Source organism: Ictalurus punctatus, chromosome 6 (genome assembly GCF_001660625.3).
Source record: "Ictalurus punctatus breed USDA103 chromosome 6, Coco_2.0, whole genome shotgun sequence".
Classification (NCBI taxonomy): Eukaryota; Metazoa; Chordata; class Actinopteri; order Siluriformes; family Ictaluridae; genus Ictalurus; species Ictalurus punctatus.
The window spans coordinates 26,967,635-26,986,897 of record NC_030421.2 but is presented as its reverse complement, the minus strand read 5'-3'; the positions used below and the strand labels follow the sequence as shown (position 1 = coordinate 26,986,897).

Below are 19,263 nucleotides of genomic sequence, written 5' to 3'. Positions count from 1 at the left end.
TTTCTTCATTAAACTCCTTTAAATTATTTTATGCCATTGAAAGGTTTCAACAAAAATATCAAATTTTAGTATTTGCATATCAACCTACCATGGTTACATGTCAATAGATATCCTATAAAATGATTAGTGTTCTATTTCTGCTTTAGTGAAACGGAGTAACCTTCATCTACCCCCCATTAAGCAAGCGCTCCCTGCAGGCACAGACAGCAAGGACCATGGGGTAAGTCAACATTCCCAACACAGAAATGTCTCAGGCTGGTGTGTTTTTTCACCATAGCAACTGGTTTGAACAGATATCTCTAGTGAACAAGCATTTTTGTGTTGTATACTCTATGCCTTATAATAGCCAATGTACCTCTCAAATCGAAAATAAACACCAATGACAGAGTAAATACCGCTTACTGTGTACAGAATACTACAGGTGAAAATCTGAGGCACTTCAGAATGTGTATGTACTAAAATAATAATAAGGGTTGAAACAACCACATTTTCAGCTCAGATAATGCTTCATCATTTATTATTTTAGGCCTCTTTAAAGTATCAAAAGGTCATATGATGGAAACACCTGATCTAGTTATGTTTCCCTCAGAATAAATCAAAATAACAGTTTAAAATGAAGTAGACCAAACACATGCGGACATATACGTTAAAGTTGAGCATAGTTTCCAGAGAAACATATTTCAGAGGGAATAAACAGTCCTTCATCAGCTGTGCAAGCAAACTTCTCAGGCTGTAGGATGTGAAATCCATATACAGTATATAGGTGATGCACTAAATCGTGAAATGGACATAAGAATAATTAGGTACTCTAATGAATACCAAGTGTGAAATGACTAACTATAAATTACACCTATTATATATACACATTGAATATATTTAATACTGGATAGTACTTAGTAAGATGTTGGGCCACTACAAACTGCTAGAACAGCTTCAATGTTCCTAGGAACCAATTCTACAAGTCTCTGGAAGTTTACTGGAGGACTGAACACCATTCTCCCAAAGCATATTCCCTCAATTGGTGTTTTGAAAATGATGGTAAAGAGTGCTGTCTAACACATTGCTCCAAAATCTCCCAAATAGGTATTCAATTAGGTTGAGATTTGGTGACTTTGAAGGCCATAGCATATGATTTGACATAATTTTCAACCTCATCAGAGCATTCAGTGACCCATGTGACCTGTGGATGTGGATGGAGTCATCTTGGTAGAGACCATCTCAATAGAATAGAAATGTTACATCATATGTTAAAGATGATCAGTCAGAAGAACTTTGTATTGATTTGCAGTGACAGTTTAACCCTAAGGGGATATGTTGACTCAAACCATGCCAGCAAAATGCCCTTTACAGCAGAACAATCATCACTGGAAGAATGGTGTTCAACCCTCCAGTACAACTCCAGAGCCTTGCAGAATCTTTTCCACTGAGAACTGAAGTTGTTGGTGTCTTATGATGACCCATAACTTTACTAAGACACTATGTTGTTGTTGTTTTTGTACTTTAATTTCCTTTAACACATCTGTAAGTATAAGCTCATTTGTCTTTTTTCTTTTATATGAATGTATATTTTGCCTATTAAAGTGAACTTTACATGACTACAATATGTCTTTAAGCTCAAAGCTGGGAGCACAACTCAAGAAAACCACAAGGAGCCAGTTCTACAACTGCCAGATATACATCAGCCTGAGGTCAGAACCGAGGCTGCAGCTCCCAAACCCGCAGAGAGAACCGTACTTAAGAAAGTACTTGTGCTGCTCCCTTTATCAGTGGAACAAGGTAAGACCCAGAGGCTGCATGGATAACTACTATCCACTCACAATTAAATCACAGGTGATCTCTGAACTGGTTTCCTAGTGCACTGATGTTGGCATATACCTCACTTCACCTAATTCCTAAGTTTTTTGTGATTTGAAGTAGCTACAGGACTTGGACAGCTTCCCCTTCCTGTCACTTATGTCTCCACATAAGTCTGTGTCAAGACCTCAGTGCCGTGCCTTAAGAAGTTTCTCTCCTGCTCTCCTGCTTTTGTCTTTTCAGATGGTCTTTGTGGCCTTCCTGAGGAAAAGGAAGAAATTGAGGATGTCCTGTGTAGTGATGTGGAACAGAAAGTGGAGTCGATTAGGAAAGAAGAGAACAGGCTCACTGAACATGGGTGCAGGTTAAAAGCAGCCCAACAAGACAATCTCATCGGGTTTGAACCTGAGGAGGACAAAGGTATTCAGATAAATAAATTAAAAAAAACAACCTCTGACTTTACTCTCACTTTATATTCATTTGTCTGATATTATGTCTTAAGCTACAAGAGCTGGAATAATGGAAGAAAATAACTGTTGTTTTTAATTCAACTATGATTTGCACAGTTGGGGTGGGTGTGTTTCAAATATTTCAACTTACTGTTAAATATCCAAATATATTACAAAGGAACTGTATACTGCTGATTAGTGATTCACAGTTTAAGTCAACCCACATCATCATAGATCTTGTTTCCACATGGTGTGATGAAAGTATTGCATACTGGTCAAGCAAAACATGAATGGAAGAATGTTGGCAGAGAAATCGGCTTGACCTTGCTTTACAAGCATTTTAACAGCACAAAACAGCACTCTTGGCTTTGATATAACAAAAAAATAACCTTCTGAAGTGCTTTCAGACATTTCAACCGTAAAATCACACAGTGAAGAACCTCTTGAATAAAGAGTGAGGGGAGATGTATTTACTGGCTGGATGCCCAATAAAGTGCCATTAGTGAGAAGGAATGCATTTCCAAATAAAAAGTGAAGCAAGGATATACACAGCCATATATCATATACATACATCCCTTTTTTGACAGAGTGACTAATATCAAGAATATCAAGTCTTGTGTTAACAGCTTCTCCTATCCGTTTTAGTTCACATACAAACACCTCCACATGGAATCCAAACAAGCTATGTCTTACAAATCTGAAGTGGCTCTTTGAATAAATCTATACTATCACAACAGAAGAAATAAATGAAAAGCACAGCTTCTCTCTGAAGAATGATCACAGCCTGTCAGTGTACAGCTTAACCTGGGCCTGGCTGTAGTTAACAGAGGCGTATGACTTGGGAGATCCGAGCTGGGCTGACAGTGGGGTACTGGAGAGATCTCTGGGGCTGATATGATAAATAACAGCGGACTATATGAATTTCAGACAACACTCATGAGGTTCTGAAGCCAAACCACGAACTCTAAAACATTGTCTACAAATGCACTAGACTGGCACAGGGACCAACAGAGGAGATTTTGGGTAACACTGAGTCAGCTCTCATCTTGTAGAACAAGTTCACAGTAAATACAGGGTCATTTTTCTCTGTTCCTCTAAAACAGAGGATAGATGGATGGTTTAAACCCACACCTCATCAAAATGGAATCAGCTCAAAGAGAAAGAAAATCATTAAGATTATATCATTCTACTCTTCCTGTGGAAGTAAAAATTACTTTTGGGTTTGAGCCATTGTTGAGGCCCTACACTTTTTTGAAACCACATTTAATATTTATTAATGATTTCTATCTTCTTCAGAACATCAGACTGCCATGGGTCCACTGCCTCCGTTTGTACGGCGTAGAGGTCTCGGAAAACAGTGCTCTATGGCACTCTACAGACAAGACCCACGTGACCCTGCAGATCAGTTAGAGCCTCAGCCTGGCATCATCAGAGGCAGCCTTCCTCTGGAGCTTAGAGGTATCTCACAAGTGATTTATTAAAACCTAGAAATCGTTTCTAGTCAAAAGTTGATAATCATGCTGTGAGGTATAGGGAGATATAAAGTTTCAAGGTATTTGCCTGGCTTTTATGTCTCTTGTGAATACTGCTTGGATTGAAGCACTTAAACTTGTAACATGTCACAACCACGTATGTTGGATATTTAATCAAATTCATCATAAGGAAATCAGCCAAGTAAGAAAAGGAACAATGAAAGGTGCAGCTCGTTAACACCCTGAAGTTGTTTACTTTCTTATAACAGCATGTCCCAAATGGCTTTACTCAATCCCTCCACTATATAGCGGTTTTGCGATCTCAGAAATGAAAATTATGAAAATAGCTGCAGCACATTGAAGCATTTTTGGTCTCTCCCATGTTTTGTTACAAAGTTCTGACACCCAAGACTTCAATAAATACTACATAAACATTTCCATATACAAAGCTTCATCACATCAATGATTAAATTTTTCGATTTGTTAAACATGTTTATTCATCCGTCTATTATTAAGCTTAGATTACGTGGTACGTCCACCATACAAGTCCCTGTGAATTATCTGCTATTATAGCTATGATAACATGTTAGAACCAACACATTCATCTAAACCTGACATTTGAATTACAGCTGGCACTACTGCCAGAGCTACTGTTAAAGAAAATTCATCAGCACCTTTGAGAATCAGTTAAGCAATTAAATGTCAGTGAGTCTGCCATACAAAAAGCAAAGTAATATTTGATATTATTCTTTATTCTCTTGCCCACTCCACTGTATGTGTATTCAGAGTGTCAGAAAGACGGAGTACTGGGCACCTTAATAATGGATCCTGCTGGGGAAATCATATGCTTGTCTTTCTGGGATCCCTTAACTGACACGGAGGACCACCCAGCTCTGGAGCATGCCATGAGAGAACATGGTAATCAAGTGTTTTGCTGGCTTTTACCTTCTGCCCACAAACCACAGAAAAGTCAGCACTGTGGTTTAAGATGCTCTGAAATAACAGAGGAGCGTATCTAAATATCATAATGTCACTTTTATCCTATAATCTGTCCTAAAGAGAGTTTATACAAATGTAATACAAGGTCCAGTCACAGTCATTTAGTGGAGCATTAGGTCAAGGACAGTGATGCTGAGAAGGGCCAGAGGTCAACTAAACAAGGAAAAAAGGCAGACAGCTAGACCAGTGAAGAAAGAAAAGGAAAGAAGGAAACAAGGTGAAAAAAATAAAATGTCTATTGTGAAAATGTCTTTATCTTTCTCTAAGTTGTCAGGGTTATGACTTCTGAAGGGGTTTTGGAGGACTCATGGACCATCTTGGACCAACTAGAAGAGCAAGCTACACAAACAGGTCAGTATCTGTCCAAACAGGATCATACACACAACCTTATTATTTGTGGGTGTCATTAAGTGCAAATCAGCTGTGCTATGAAAACACTTGGGTAATTACAGGTGATTGTTCTTTATCAACATAACACACTTGAGAAGTTTTAGTTCCATTTGGCCTACAAAATCATTCACACATAACTCTATTAAAAGACTGATCAATGGTAGTATTACCATACACAAAGGGACTGTTTAAAAATCATACAATTCTGGTGGAAGTGTAAACAGGCTGAACGCTCAATACAGCTGTAACTCTAGACACAGCTATATTGCAGATTGAAGCCTTGCATGTACAGTAGTAATGTTCATATTAGCTGTTCTATTTCTTATAAAGATTTCACATTTTTAGCTCAATGTCAACACACTCCATTGCCACATGAATACACACAGGTAGTCTAAAGCTAAAGAATACTATACACACATATATACAGTCCCCCTCCCCCAAGTCATGAATGCTCCACATCTGGTAGTGTTTTGCAGCAGTGAGGTATCCCGACCAGAGAAACGTGATCTCCTTCCAGGCCAGGGCTTAATCCCAGCCCAGGAGTCTGGGTGACTGACAGAGGCTGTGTTTTCTCAAGCCGACCTCTGGAGCGGCTCTGTTTCCTTTATCCTGTCTCTGGTCAGAAACTGAAACAACCCCCATCCACCACCACCACCACCAAACCTTCTCTACCTCACCCGCCCAACCCCCAACCCCTCTCCACTCCCTCTTCTGTCCACACTGTACTCTCAACCGCTTCTACCCCTTTCCTCTAGAAAGTTGGGCTGTTGGAGGAAAAGAAACTCTCTAAATAAAGATTCTTTAGGCAAATGCCCAAAACTGGCTACATGGCCTTATGTGGACATGTATGGGGAAATAATCTTTAAGAATTCTGCCTGCTAATAAGCTTGAATACCCTTTTACCGTTTGAATTTAATGAAAGTCAATTACAATTCAACTTACAGGTCACCAAGTTAGTGCTAATGAATGCTTAAAAGATTCTCACACTCACAGTGGCACAATATTATTTACATTCACAAGGGTCACTTCTGTAGACAGCTTTGGAAATTAACTGTAAGTCTAAAGCCAATAAGTGTGTCCTTAAAATTACCAGAAGATACTTTACGCTTAGCTGTCAGGACACTGACAACCTGCTAACAAGTTCATAACCAAAAATAGCCAGTGCTGTGGCAGAGTCGACACATTGCAATCTGGGGTGTATGGCATGCCAGAGTTGTTGGAGAGAACTGATGAGAGAAAATGTGTTCAAAAGAATTTCAAAAGCACACCAATTAAGTAGTCTGGTCTGCTATTTGAGATATTTGAGGTTAAAATGAGCATGGACTGCTCAGACTGATCAACAGGCTGGATACAAGACACTTGGTGAAAAATAACTGAATAATTAGGGTCATATAACCACATCCAAAGCATCTACTGTCCTCTAGTGGACAGTATTTCTTTTATTTATTTTTATTTATTTAAAAACAACAACAACAACAACAACAAATGGCAATAAATGGCAAATGTGGTTGCATGTAGTGTTTATGGGTTAAATCTGAAATCCACTCCCTTTTCAGTCTCAGACTGAAATCATAAACCAGTCCTCAATTTCATCACTACATATGTCTTCCTAATAGAGAACAGTTTATAAAGAGAAACATGTAACATGATACTGTGCATTAACTGACAACACTTTTTTTAAATTATTACCCACATCATAATTCTTAACTGGTTTGAATTTTTTTTTATCACCCCGCACTGTTCATAGTGACAGATATAACATTTAAACAGCTATACTTTTTTGGCTTGAGTCTGATCGGGGAGGAAAGGTGTGAAATAAAAGTGCCACTTCAGGTTAAAGCGATATGTGGTGGCCTACATTCCAGGTCGCATGGACGCTTACTGAGGGGTCCAGCAAGGGTAGAGGGGTTCAGAGAGAGAGAGAGAGAGAGAGAGAGAGAGAGAGAGAGAGAGATGCATAGAGTGAGATGTGAAATGGCAAGAAAGGAAAATATTAGGAGCATGAAAGGAGAAGAAGTAGTAAGAGTGAATAAGTGAGTAAGTGAGTGAGTGAGTAAGAGAGTGAGCAGATGAAGTAAAGCAAGCCACCAAAGAGATGGAAAATTAGAAAAAGAAAAAGGCACGAGAGAGAAAGAGAGAGAGAGAGAGAGAGAGAGAGAGAGAGAGAGAGAGAGAGAGAGAAGTAAAAACTGAGAGGTGAAAAAGGAAAATCTTAGGAGTGCAAAAGGAAAAAGAAACAGTGAGTGAGAGAACAGAAGTAGAGCGAGACAGTAGAGAGACTGAAAATGAGAACGAAAAAGGCATATTTCTGTTGCCATTATGGGGGATTTGAGTCATGGCAGATGAATAATAGGAACCGTTGATTATGCAAGTGTGTACTATCAGAGAAGCTGGAGCGGTGAGTGAAGCATGGAGAGACACAGACGTGGTACAGCCCAGATCTCTGGAGTGACTGGTGCACTCAACTGAGCCTGAATGGCAACAGAGAAAGGCTGAACTTGTCCCCCCTTTCTCTCTTTCCCTGTCTCTTTCAGTATATCTTCTTAACACACCCTTTTCCCCTTTTCTCTGACTTCAAAGCAGTCCTGGAACCCATTAAAACAGACAGACAAGTCGAAAAATAAACGGTGCCTCGTTGGTGTGGTGGTGCAGGAGAGCTGGCCCCTGTGTGTCTGTGTGTGTGTGCAGGCTGTAAGGTGCAGTCTGCCGTGCTCTGCTGGGTCTGATCTACTGCCCACAGGCGTAAAGCAAATACCACCACTCTGTAGCCAAACACTGTTCATGCTCACCATGCCTCCCAGGGCTTGAGACAAAGAGTACATAAACATCAGACATTTTAAAGAGTGTCTGCCTGTGCATGTGTGTGTGTGAGTGAATGAACAAACACAGTAAAAAAAAAAAAAAGAAAAGAAAAGAAAAGAAAAAAAGGCATGGTCTCAGTGTTACTCATGCAGTATGTCATTTTGACGACTAATAGTGTCACCTTTTGTCTAGATACATTCAAAGGATGGACAGATGGTTCTATAAAGGCCGGATTTAATGCTCAAGTAAAGTTTTACAGTTTAAAAACAATTAAGCCATTGTTATATAGTTGCTGTCTTTTGTAGGGATAAAATACATGCCAGTGATAATGTGGACAGGGTTAATCTTAGCACTCCCTCTAGTGGAATGAAAATTTATTACTACATGCGGTGGTAACAAACATCATAATCCAAAAAAGGCATATGCTGCTGATTTCAAAGCCCATGAGGCTCACTTTACTGAGTCTGCATCCATCATCACTGCTGCAGGAATGTGCAGTGTTTTGGGTTCTGTAAAGTGAGACCTCACTGGTCACACAGGTCAGATTTTAGGTTAGATACACTTCCAACAGAGCAATATGGTTCTCTTTTGCCCATGCGAACTGGATGCAGCATTAATGCTTACTTCAAGTGGTACATTAGGTACATGAGTGGTAAATTACAGCTACAGTGCAAAAGTATTTATTCTTCCTGTCAATTGTTGAACATAAGTTCCTGATTAGTACAAGCTATGAGTATGTAAGTAGCATTTAATGCCCAATTTCTAAATTAAACATATAATCCAGTGCTACTTACCACATCTGTAGCATGTGTGCTTTCCCTGTACTGATAAACGATAAAAGAATGAAAGTCAGGTGACTTTCTCATTATTTAGCCTTCATACAGTTTTCAGTTAAATGTACAGCTTGTCCTTTATGAGAGAACTACATTTTAAGAAGTATAAGATATATAGTTGTGTCTTACAAACATAGTCACTACCTCTCACGGCAACCACAGAAGTCCAACATTTCCATTCCAATGTTTTCCAAGGTTACCACAAAACATTAAGGAAAGTACAATAAACCAGAATTACTTTTTAACTGTATTAGTTATTGAAGCTTTGGAAGACCTACATGAGAACAAATTGACACTTTCAGTCATGTGTTGCATTGTTAGAGTAAGGCTGCAGTTTTGTATGTACATTACGAATTCATATATTTTACATGCTAGAACTGAACAGCTGCCCTTTGACCTCCATAGACACCATCAATGCATTTCAATAAAGAGGGGTTCATTCTTTTTTCAGAACAGAGAAATGTAATGCAATTCCCGTCAGTGGTAATCACACATACACTACAGAGGCAGTGTGTAGAGATTAGGTTGAAAAATGCAAGAGAATTTCTTGAAAAAGAAATTAAAAAGCAGCCATTTCTGCTAGTAAAGTTCAAACAATCCTGCATGCTTTCTTCTTCCAGGAGGACTGAATGACAGAGAAGTGGAGGCTAAGCGAGGTCAGAAGAAACAAACCAGCACTAAGCGAAAGGTATGAGCCTGAACTAAAAGCCCTGCTCCACCTGCACAGCTCCCCACATCCCACAGTGTATTTACTCAAAACCATGATGTCTCAGCATGTTAAGTGACCGGAGGAGCACTGAGAAATAAACACTAATGAAATATGGTCTTGAAATGAACCAAGGATCATGTCTTGACAGAATTCACTCTACTGTTGCCAAGCAGATTTTATGATCCATGGATCTTCATGTAGCAGAAAGAAAAGAAGCACACCTGCCAGCTAAATTCAGATATGGGTTAAATGTGTTAATGGTGTTATGGTAGTTCACAATGCAGATATGATTATCTATCACGCTGTCTGTCTGTGTTTATGGCTTTACAGGATATACCTCAATCTGCTGAAAATATCACAGTGGATGAGATGGCAGAATGTTCTGGCACGAATGGGAGCAGAGTTAGGAGGAAGGCACAGGTGAGGCTAATTACACACGAGGCATTTTAGTTTGTCCCCCTTACCCCCCCCCCCCCCCCCCCCCAACCGCAAGCACGTTTTACATGTAATCTTTTTTAAAAGAGCTGCCACGTGCATTTTTACATGTTTTCATTTACTTGTTACTTGTCCCAGTAGAGTGCTTCCGAAGTTTTCTAAAAAATAATTATATATATATATATATATATATATAAACATTGAAGTGCTGGTGTAAAATGTAGTCTCAGTGAAAGTGAATGTAAGGAAATCTGCAACACGGTGAATCGAAAACATTTCATTGCTAATATTCCAGCGTTGCAATACAACTAAAAACAAAAACATTTAACTATGCCACTCCCATAAATTCATGCTTCTTTGTATACTGTACACTATATGGCCAAAGGTTTTTGGACACGTGAACATCACACCTTCCCCAAACTGTTGCCATAAAGTTTTACCATTTCCCTTCACTGGAACAAACCTGTTTCATCATGATCGATACCCCTGTACACAAAGTGAGGTCCATGAACACACATTGACTGACTATGTTTACATGCACATAAATATTCTGCTATTAATCGGAATCTGGCAATATTCTAATTAGGATTGAATCATGTAAACACTGCAATCCTACTGCCCAATTCAGATTAAGACAATATTCTGACCACTGGAATATGCCTGTTTTAATCGGAAATGCGTTGCATGTAAACACCTTCTTCAGAAAATCCACTGAAAGGAGATATATGTGCATGTTCAGTCCGCAAGGAACTGTGGTACTGACAGATGCTTGGCTGTAGGCTGGGTATTTAGGAATGGCAACTCAGGCATACTTACAACAACTATGAATACAGGGATATTCAGATGCCTGTACGCATATAAACATCTGGCTGCAACCCGAATATGGACCTTAAACAGAATGTGATGTGCATGTAAACATAGTCAGTGTGACAAGATCAGTGTGGATGAACTCAAGTGGCCCTGCACAGAGCCCTGACTTCAACCCCACTGAACAGAGAACACTGACTGCACCCCAGGCCTTCTCGCCTGACATCAGTGCCTAACTTCACTAATGCCCCACAGCCATGCTCCAAACTCAAGTGGAAGCCTTCCCTGAAGAATGGAGGTTATTATAATAACACAAGTGGGAATAAATCAGGAATGAGATATTTAAAAAATACATATGAGTGTCATGGTCAGGTGTCCACAAACATTTGGCCATATAGTGTATTTCAATGGTGGAAACATTTTATGCAAAATATGCTTTATTTCTACTTTATGCTTTATTAGTTATAAATATAGGTAGCAAGCTAGGCTAATTAGTTAGGTGAAACTAGCTAGGACTGGTGTGAGCCTCCAGTGAGCTGTTTTTTTTCTCATATCCACACAAAGGCACTTTTTTGAAGAAAAATAAAACATGAACTATAAAAGCACCCAAGCCTTCACACCTCATTATACCTGTATATATTTCTCAGACCAGACCTGGTCTGGTCTGGTCTAACACAATTGTATCCAGTCTAATCTCTTGATTTCTTCCCAGGCTTCTGTACGTGAGCAAAGAATAGAAAAGACAAACAACTGTACAGATAGTCAGCCCTATAGCAGAGGTAGGAACACCACCTGGCAATGCATTTCTCTGGATTCCTGTGTTTTCCTGATGATCTTAGTCTTATATCAAGTTCCAGATCAAACCTTTAGAGCATTTAGTATACAAGTAATGACTAAAACATCTTGTCCACATGATGAACAGCAACAAATCACACAGCACTAACTCAGTCTAGCATTAGAGATTTCCTGGTCTTGGTTTACCATTCCAAGATCCATGTCAGTTTTCTCTGGGTTCTCTGGTTTCATCCCACCTCCCAAAATAACATGCCAGTACATGGAATGGCAGAACAAAATCGCCCTTAGGTATGAATATGTGTGTTAATGTGTGTAAGCACATGGTGCCCTGCAATGAACCGGCATCCCACCAAGGGAGTATTCTGGCTTCACAGCCATTGTTCCCAGGACAGGCTCCAGATCCAAGACCCTGACTGAAGATACATTAATGTATAATGTTTAAAAAATATATATTATGAGAAGATATTGTCTGTGGTGTTAAACAGGGTATTCAGTTTTGTTTTTTTAATAATAATGAATGTATCCATTGGGATTGTTTAGACAATACCAAGATTGCTGAAACACCAAGTCAGTTTGCCAATGATAGGAGCAAGGAGTTTAAAGTGTTTAAAGTCTCTAAAAGGTACCTCACAATAAAATATCATACACAATAGTTACACAGACCTAATATTTTATATATTATTGTTACTCAATAAGTCAGAGACATAATCATTCTGTGATTATACTTGGCTTACAAGGCATTTTCTGTATAAATTAGTATATACGGTATGGCCTGTTAGAGGGTGTTAAATGACATGACTGTTAAAAGAATCTTAAAAGCTGGTGTATTTCTCACTGTACTTGTAGTCTATATCTAGAGCCAGTCAACACTGCTAACACAAGCAGTAGCCTACACTGACTACTTTCAAAATATTCCAAACCTGGATCAGTTCTAACTGGAATAGGGAGATAAAGCCCTACAGTCTTTTTCTGTCTGACTAAAATGAATTGGTTAGTAGAGATGTTTAATGTACATGGGCAATGGCTACCAGCATGCTCACCTGACAAAAAGATTTGTGTTTTTTTCCTTAGGGGAAGATATCATACAACAAACAGGAGGAAGAACACAGAGGCCACAGCCTAAGGCAAGAGGGAGGGCTGGGTCACCACCTAGTTCTGGGTCTGTTAGCAGCACTCCAAAAACAGCTCTTTCCACCCCCACAGCTGCCGATGAACTTATTGATAAAACAAAGCCACAAAGTCAGACAGAGTCATTTAAAAATACTGCGTGAGTAACACTTTTGTTCATTTTAGATGGTATAATGCAGATCATAATACTTTTAAACTGTTGTATCTAATGTATTACATTATGGGTTATGTATTATATTAAATTACAAATACAAACTACAACTACATTGAAACCTTAAGAAAATAATTTTTTTTGATGAAATTTTAGTAACTATTATTTTATGAGAGTGACAAAGGGGGGTTCAATACTACCCTACAGCCCCAGTGACTCTGGTTTACACCTGAGCTTGGGTTACTGTCTGTATGACACGAGTTTCATATGTTGCAATGGACTGGTTTCCCATCCAGAGTGTATTCCCACCTCATGCCCTGTGTTCCTGGAATAGGCTCTGCACCTACCTTGACTATGACCAGGATAAAGCTGAAGTTACTGAAGATGAATGTATGAATAAATGATTTTATGTATCATTACAAGGATAGATAAATACACCTGTAGCTTGACTGAACATTATAATCAGATGCTAATGAGATACTATTATACCAACCACAGATTTCAAATGATTTCAGTTATTTTCCCTGGAACTGTTCCACACTTACTAAAGCATCTAACATTTTTCTTTATTTTGCCATGTTATTCTTTTAGTGTAGTAAAAATGAACCTTACTTTTAGGATACAAACAACCCTATATTGAATTATCTAGCTGCTGCTATTGTCTAGCCATCAAAGAAACTTTAAAGTCTTTTTTTGTGTTTTAATCTACTGCATGCGCAGTTAATATGTTCTGCCTCAGTACACTTGGAAAACAGATGCCATCATAGCATTTGTTTGGTTGCTCTTGGGGAGCCCTTATAGATTCTAGGTAGGACCTTAAAATACTGTTTCCCATTCAGATGCATTCCAGGTAAAAAAAAAAAAAAACTTTGGGAAGTTAAGAACCCTTAACCATTCAACAATAGTTTCCATTTCTTTTTTTATAGCACAACATTAATTAAGAGTTTCCTTTCCTGCCCGTGACTATGTTTTGGGTAAACACACTGCAGATCAAGACATAAGACCAAAGGTCAGGGTGAGGTCAAGCAACATGGTTTTGTGTGGTTTGGAGTCCTTAATATCCTGTCTCATTACTATTTGCATTCCGCTCTCACCCGTTTCACGTCAGCGTCCGCCTCGTTTTCCATCACTCTTTGACGGCGTTTCGAGTTTCAGCCACAGCCTCTTGTCCTTGAGAAAGAAGGGATTAGAGCACCTCTCTCCATCCGCCTCCCTTCCGTTCTCAGTGCTATAGTTTATCACCAACACCCCACTGATCCTGCATCACTGCCAGATGACATCAGCTATGTATCTTTGTAGCTATGTATCAGCTATACTTTTCTTACTTACTTTGACAGCAAGTCCAGAAAATCAGGTAAATTCGACAATGCAGACGACCCCCACATAAGGAATGTGAAGAAGCAAAAGTTTGATCAGCATGCCAGCAGAGTCCCAGTTAATAATTATGCAGAGATGAAGACTGTAGAAACAAATGTGGACAATGTGGACACAGAGTCACAAGACACCAGTTTTAATGAAGAAGCAACTTTTGGTCCAATACATGTGAGTCCTACTGTAGATAACTATCAACAGTGAATAGTGATGAATCCCTTTCATTCTTCATTCATGATTTCTTGCCTCTGCAGAAGAAAAATAAAAAGGCAGGTGATGAGAAAGCAAAGTCCACAGAGTCACAAAACACAGCAGAAAAAGTCAAAAAGAAGTCCAAAGTTCAAGCCGCATTTGTTGTGGGTGAGTTTTTGCTATTACTCATGAGTGCTGTTTGTAATTCCAATATCTAGAGCAATGCCTGAATACGACAAATCATGTACAATTTTCATCTGTCTCAGGTAAACCGAGGCAGTCACAGGAAGTACTGCAAATTGAAAAGAGGAAATATAGCTCAGACAGACGTAAGAAGACAGTGTCCAACACACTGGTGAATGAGTCAGAGGACAAATCGGCAGACAATTATTCCTGTGGTTCTTCTGAATACACTATGGATGACACGGAAAGCAGCCACACCTCAAATGTCCAAAAGAGCTGTGAAGCTGGACACAGTCCGGATATTGATCAGGATTACATCCATCAGGAGAAGTGTGTAGAAGGACACAATCTGGAGAGTGAGCAGACTGCTGTTTCCAGAGAAGATGGTGGAGCTGGAGACATTGATACGGTCTCTGATTTCCAAGAGAGTGACATATCTGCACTTTCTTCCAGATCACACAGCTCTGCCAAGTCGTCCTCTACAAGCACCTGGAGCGTTCGGAGAACCAGTGTATCATCAGATACTGGCATGTGTAGCCCAGTACAACTTCCTCATCTCTTCCCACGTGGTGGTGTCTCAACACACCATCCTGCATCCAACCCTGCCAAGTCTGAATCAGCTTCTGATGTGGGTCTTATTTTAGTATCGTAACATAATGCTGTTAAAAAAAAAAAAAAACCCTGATGGTTGACATTATCAATATACGAATTATTATGGTCAGTTTCTTCAAAACACCTTTGGACAAGTATCCTAAAATACAAGAATTATATGTAATATATAGAGCTCCTTCCAGCTATGATTAATTAGAAAAATAACCTGTTCTGATCAAAATAAAACTATAGACACTTTAAATTAAAATAAGCTCTCTTTACATAAACTTAAACAAATGCACCAGAGAAGAACCATTTTTTGGTTGTTTTAAGAGCCACTTTAACTGAAGAACATGTGTGTGATTTGGTCTCCTTTTTTGCTGTTGGTATCATAAGTGGCATAACTTTTTCCTACCTTTGTTGTGGGATTTTTGGGTCACTGTGGCATCAATCAAATGGTTGTTTAAGAAACCACAAGTCACTCCCTATTTTTCTATAACAGCAAGTCCTAACAGGTTTTTATTATTATTATTATTATTATTATTATTATTATTATTATTATTATTATTATTATTATTATTCATCTTAAACCACAGCAATTTAGTAATGATTACAATTCTTTAATTTATTAAAAGGATGATATTTCAAACTTTTTATAGGTTTAGACATGCATTTATATGTACATTCAATGTTGTGGAACATCCACGAGACAGGTTAGTTCCTGTTATTAGTTATAACAGCTATAAACAGTAATTCCCTCACCAGCCTCTCTTTTCCCCGTCTCTAAGTTAATAAGGCAAAATTCAGCTTGTCATGTTACCAAGAAACAGCTAAATGCAACCCTCAGTCCTGAAGAATTTCCTGGGGTGGAAAAATTAAAGCAACAGCTTTACTTCTCTGACACCCTAGACTCCTTCCATAAACGTTAAATAAACATCTTGACCATATCACTGATTATATATACACATTATTTTTAATGACAGCACATTAACAGCACAGTACAGCACAACTGCTGTCAGAGCTGCTGTTACAGAAAACCTGCTTTCCAACAGGAATTCTCCTGTTGAGAATTCAAAAAGCGCTGTGGTGTAATTATGATTAAATATGGTCATTAGTGGATATGTATGGCTCAGATCATTTATCTCCTCAGGCTATGAGCAGTGAAGAAGCCATCAACCTGAGGGAAACCAGAGTGGCAGCAGCACTGGCCGCAAAGGCTGAACGTCGCCGCCTGGAGGCGGAGAGGAAGAGGAAGGAGAAAGAAGAGGAGAAAGAAGAGCAGAGAAAGAGACAGGAAAAGAAAGAGCAGACGGAAGAGAAAATGAGGCTGGAGCTTGAGGAGGAGCAGAGACAGAGGGCACAGCAGGCCAGGTTCACATCTTATACACACTCCATTATAGGTTTCCATCAAAGACATAAAAGAAGTCAGCAAAAACTCCCAATCAATAACGTTGGTGCATTTTAATGGTGCATTTTCCAGGCTGAGAAAGCTTAAAGAAGAAGAGGAGAGACAGAGAAAGGCAGAGAGAGAGAAGGAAGGACAGAGGAATGAGCAGGCTGAGATGGAGACGGAGAGGAGGAGACAAGAAGAAACAAGGAACAAGAAGCTATATCTAGAACGACTTCAGAAAGCGAGGCATGAAGAGGAGATGAGAAGAACAGGTACACTTTCAAGTGCTTACTGCTGTTTATAAAGATTAGCCACTTTATAGTCTCTTATTAGTCACTTTATAGTTTTAAAATGAAAATGCACTGAGAGAGAGAGAGAGAGAGAGAGAGAGAGAGAGAGAGAGAGAGAGAGAGAGTGAGAGAGAGACTTACACAGCCACTCAAAAACACAGACACCTGCAAGCCCACAAAACATCAATAAACAAATTGTAAAAAATACCATTTTACATTTGAATGCAAAGTTTACATACCCTTAGGACAGTGGTTTTCAAAGTGGGGGCCATGGCCCCCTTGGGGGCCACCAGGGGGCACCCAGGGGGCCTCAACAATTTGGTGTGCCCATCCCTCCCAGTAGTATGTTTTCTCTTTCTCACTCTCAGACAACCACACACACACACACACACACACACACACACACACACACACACACACACACACACACACACACACATAGACACGCACACAATCAATTCCTAATGTAATGTAATGTAATGTAAAGATGTAAGATGTAATTATTAATTTAAAAAAGGGGGATATATTCAGAAGTCTGTATTTTTAATGTGTTTTAAAGACATTTTGCAAAAGGGGGGGCCTCAGTCAAATGTTAATGCAATTTGGGGGGCCTTGCCCTGGAAAAGTTTGGGAACCCCTGCCTTAGGACACAACAGACTTGCTGACTCCCCTTTATTTTTACAAGTAACAAAAATGTTCAAACGGAGTGTGTATGTGGGATGTTTAATAGCTTGTATGCCCAGACTTTATCTACATCATAACTGCATCTTTTTTTTTTGCGTCCTCTGATTTCTCGTTATACTGTATCTATGCCAGATGTTAGACAGTCACTGTCTGACATTTTTCCTGTTGGTCTTACTTAAGGTTTTTAATTGTTGTCTTGTTGAACTATTTAGTTTTTGTAAATAAATAGTAAAATAGAGGTACATTTTATACTGACCAGAAATAATGAAGGATGCAAACTTCACACTGTTTAGATGAGATCTAAATGAGATATTCTGCGATAAGGAGTACAGTTGTGTGGGGTTTGTAGTTGAGTTAAAGCTTCAGTATGAGGAGGAGGAGGCTCGTAAGGAGGAGGAGTATAGGAGATTGCAGGAGATGGATGAGAGCGAAAGACTGGAGTATTTACGCAGACGGCAGGAGGAAGAAGAAGAGAGGAGGAAGGTGGCAAAGGAGCGAAGACGAGCAGAAGAGGAAGCAGCCATGAGGGATGAAGAGTTTAATAGGTATTTCAATTATAGGAAAACTCTCACAACAATTATTCTACAATTAAAAGTATGAACTGATTAATACATTGCACTATTCTGATTTACAGGCAGAGGGCAGCACTGGAGCAAAATCTCCAGTTCCACAGAGGACTTTTTGTGGAGACAGAGGGTCTGAAACAGAAGCAGAACATCTCTCGTCCCTGGGTCTTCTCCTACTTCAGTCGGTTGAGCTTAGCAGACTGTAAGATGTCTGAGGAGTAAAATAAAGTTCATCACACCAATCTATTTTGCTGCAATTTAAAACTCCTCATTCTTATATCACTCTCAGAACTGTACCCGACCTGAGAGATGTTCCAGATGACCAGATTGATCTTCTAGCTATTTCTGTGTTACAGTCCAAAAATGGAAGCTAAACTGAATGAAAGACAGTAATCAACTATAGTTTCCAGGAATGTATTTTTTTATTATTATTTTTTTTACAATTCATGTTCTGAGTGTTTTAAATGTCACTGGTCACTATTTGAAGTGTTAACAGGTTAAAATAATCTGGTTATGTTAGCTTATCTGGAGCTCCTTTTGGGGCTGTTGAGAATTATTGTTTCATTTGAATGATAGAAAAGGTCAGGATAGTAGTATTGATGGCTTTCCCTTTGACTCGGTTCTTAGGACCTCTTACACCTGCATCCCGAGGGATCCATGAAGCCTAGCCGGGGGTTCAGCAATTTTCTTATTTAGCTACAGTGGTGGAAATCACAAACCACCATGAATATAAATAATCTCAGCTGGAAACTAATGAACAAAAATTTATTATATGAGTGGAAAGTTCATACCATTGGCTCCTATAAACAGCCCAAATATTACTGCATACTTCATTCAAATGGTTTGTTTATTAGGAAAAATAAATCCTGGGTGGATTTTAGTTTATAGCAAACTATAAACAGTTTGAGAACCCCTGTCATGGACAACCTAGATTATTTATAAAAATGTAACAATTTGTATGGAAATAGACAACAACTTGGTCTAATCTTTTCCGTTTCCCATTTAGTTGCTGTAAATTACAGAATTTAAAAAAAAAAAAAAAAAAAAAAAACATTTGTTAAAGAAATTAACTACATGATAAACATACAGCACCAGTTCAGACACACCTAATATAAGCCTTATCTTTCCTATTTTATAATGTCAATGTATTCTTTCACAGTGTTCAGTAGTATGTTCTTACAAAGAAATATCTGACCTTCTTTACAGTTCTGTAAACGCCAAATGACATCTCT

General features: G+C 38.9%; 2 protein-coding genes across 2 annotated transcripts in view; both read left to right on the top strand.

Moving 5' to 3' along the window:
- The window catches only part of LOC128628774 (uncharacterized), a 12,481-nt gene extending 9,646 nt beyond the window's left edge, over positions 1–2,835 (top strand). The window contains exons 5-8 of the mRNA XM_053680974.1: positions 147–220; positions 1,614–1,776; positions 2,038–2,214; positions 2,831–2,835. Of these exons, the coding sequence (XP_053536949.1) occupies positions 147–220; positions 1,614–1,776; positions 2,038–2,214; positions 2,831–2,835 (419 nt within the window). The remainder of the gene's footprint in view (positions 1–146; positions 221–1,613; positions 1,777–2,037; positions 2,215–2,830) is intronic.
- Positions 1,905–19,263, top strand: LOC108266171 (trichohyalin). Its single transcript, XM_017469210.3, has 15 exons — positions 1,905–2,214; positions 3,540–3,701; positions 4,502–4,633; positions 4,982–5,065; positions 9,360–9,427; positions 9,779–9,868; positions 11,403–11,469; positions 12,557–12,752; positions 14,102–14,306; positions 14,390–14,495; positions 14,594–15,138; positions 16,252–16,472; positions 16,582–16,763; positions 17,815–18,010; positions 18,100–19,263. The coding sequence occupies exons 2-15, from the start codon at positions 3,554–3,556 to the stop codon at positions 18,251–18,253; spliced, it is 2,394 nt and encodes a 797-aa protein (XP_017324699.3). The 5' UTR covers positions 1,905–2,214; positions 3,540–3,553; the 3' UTR covers positions 18,254–19,263.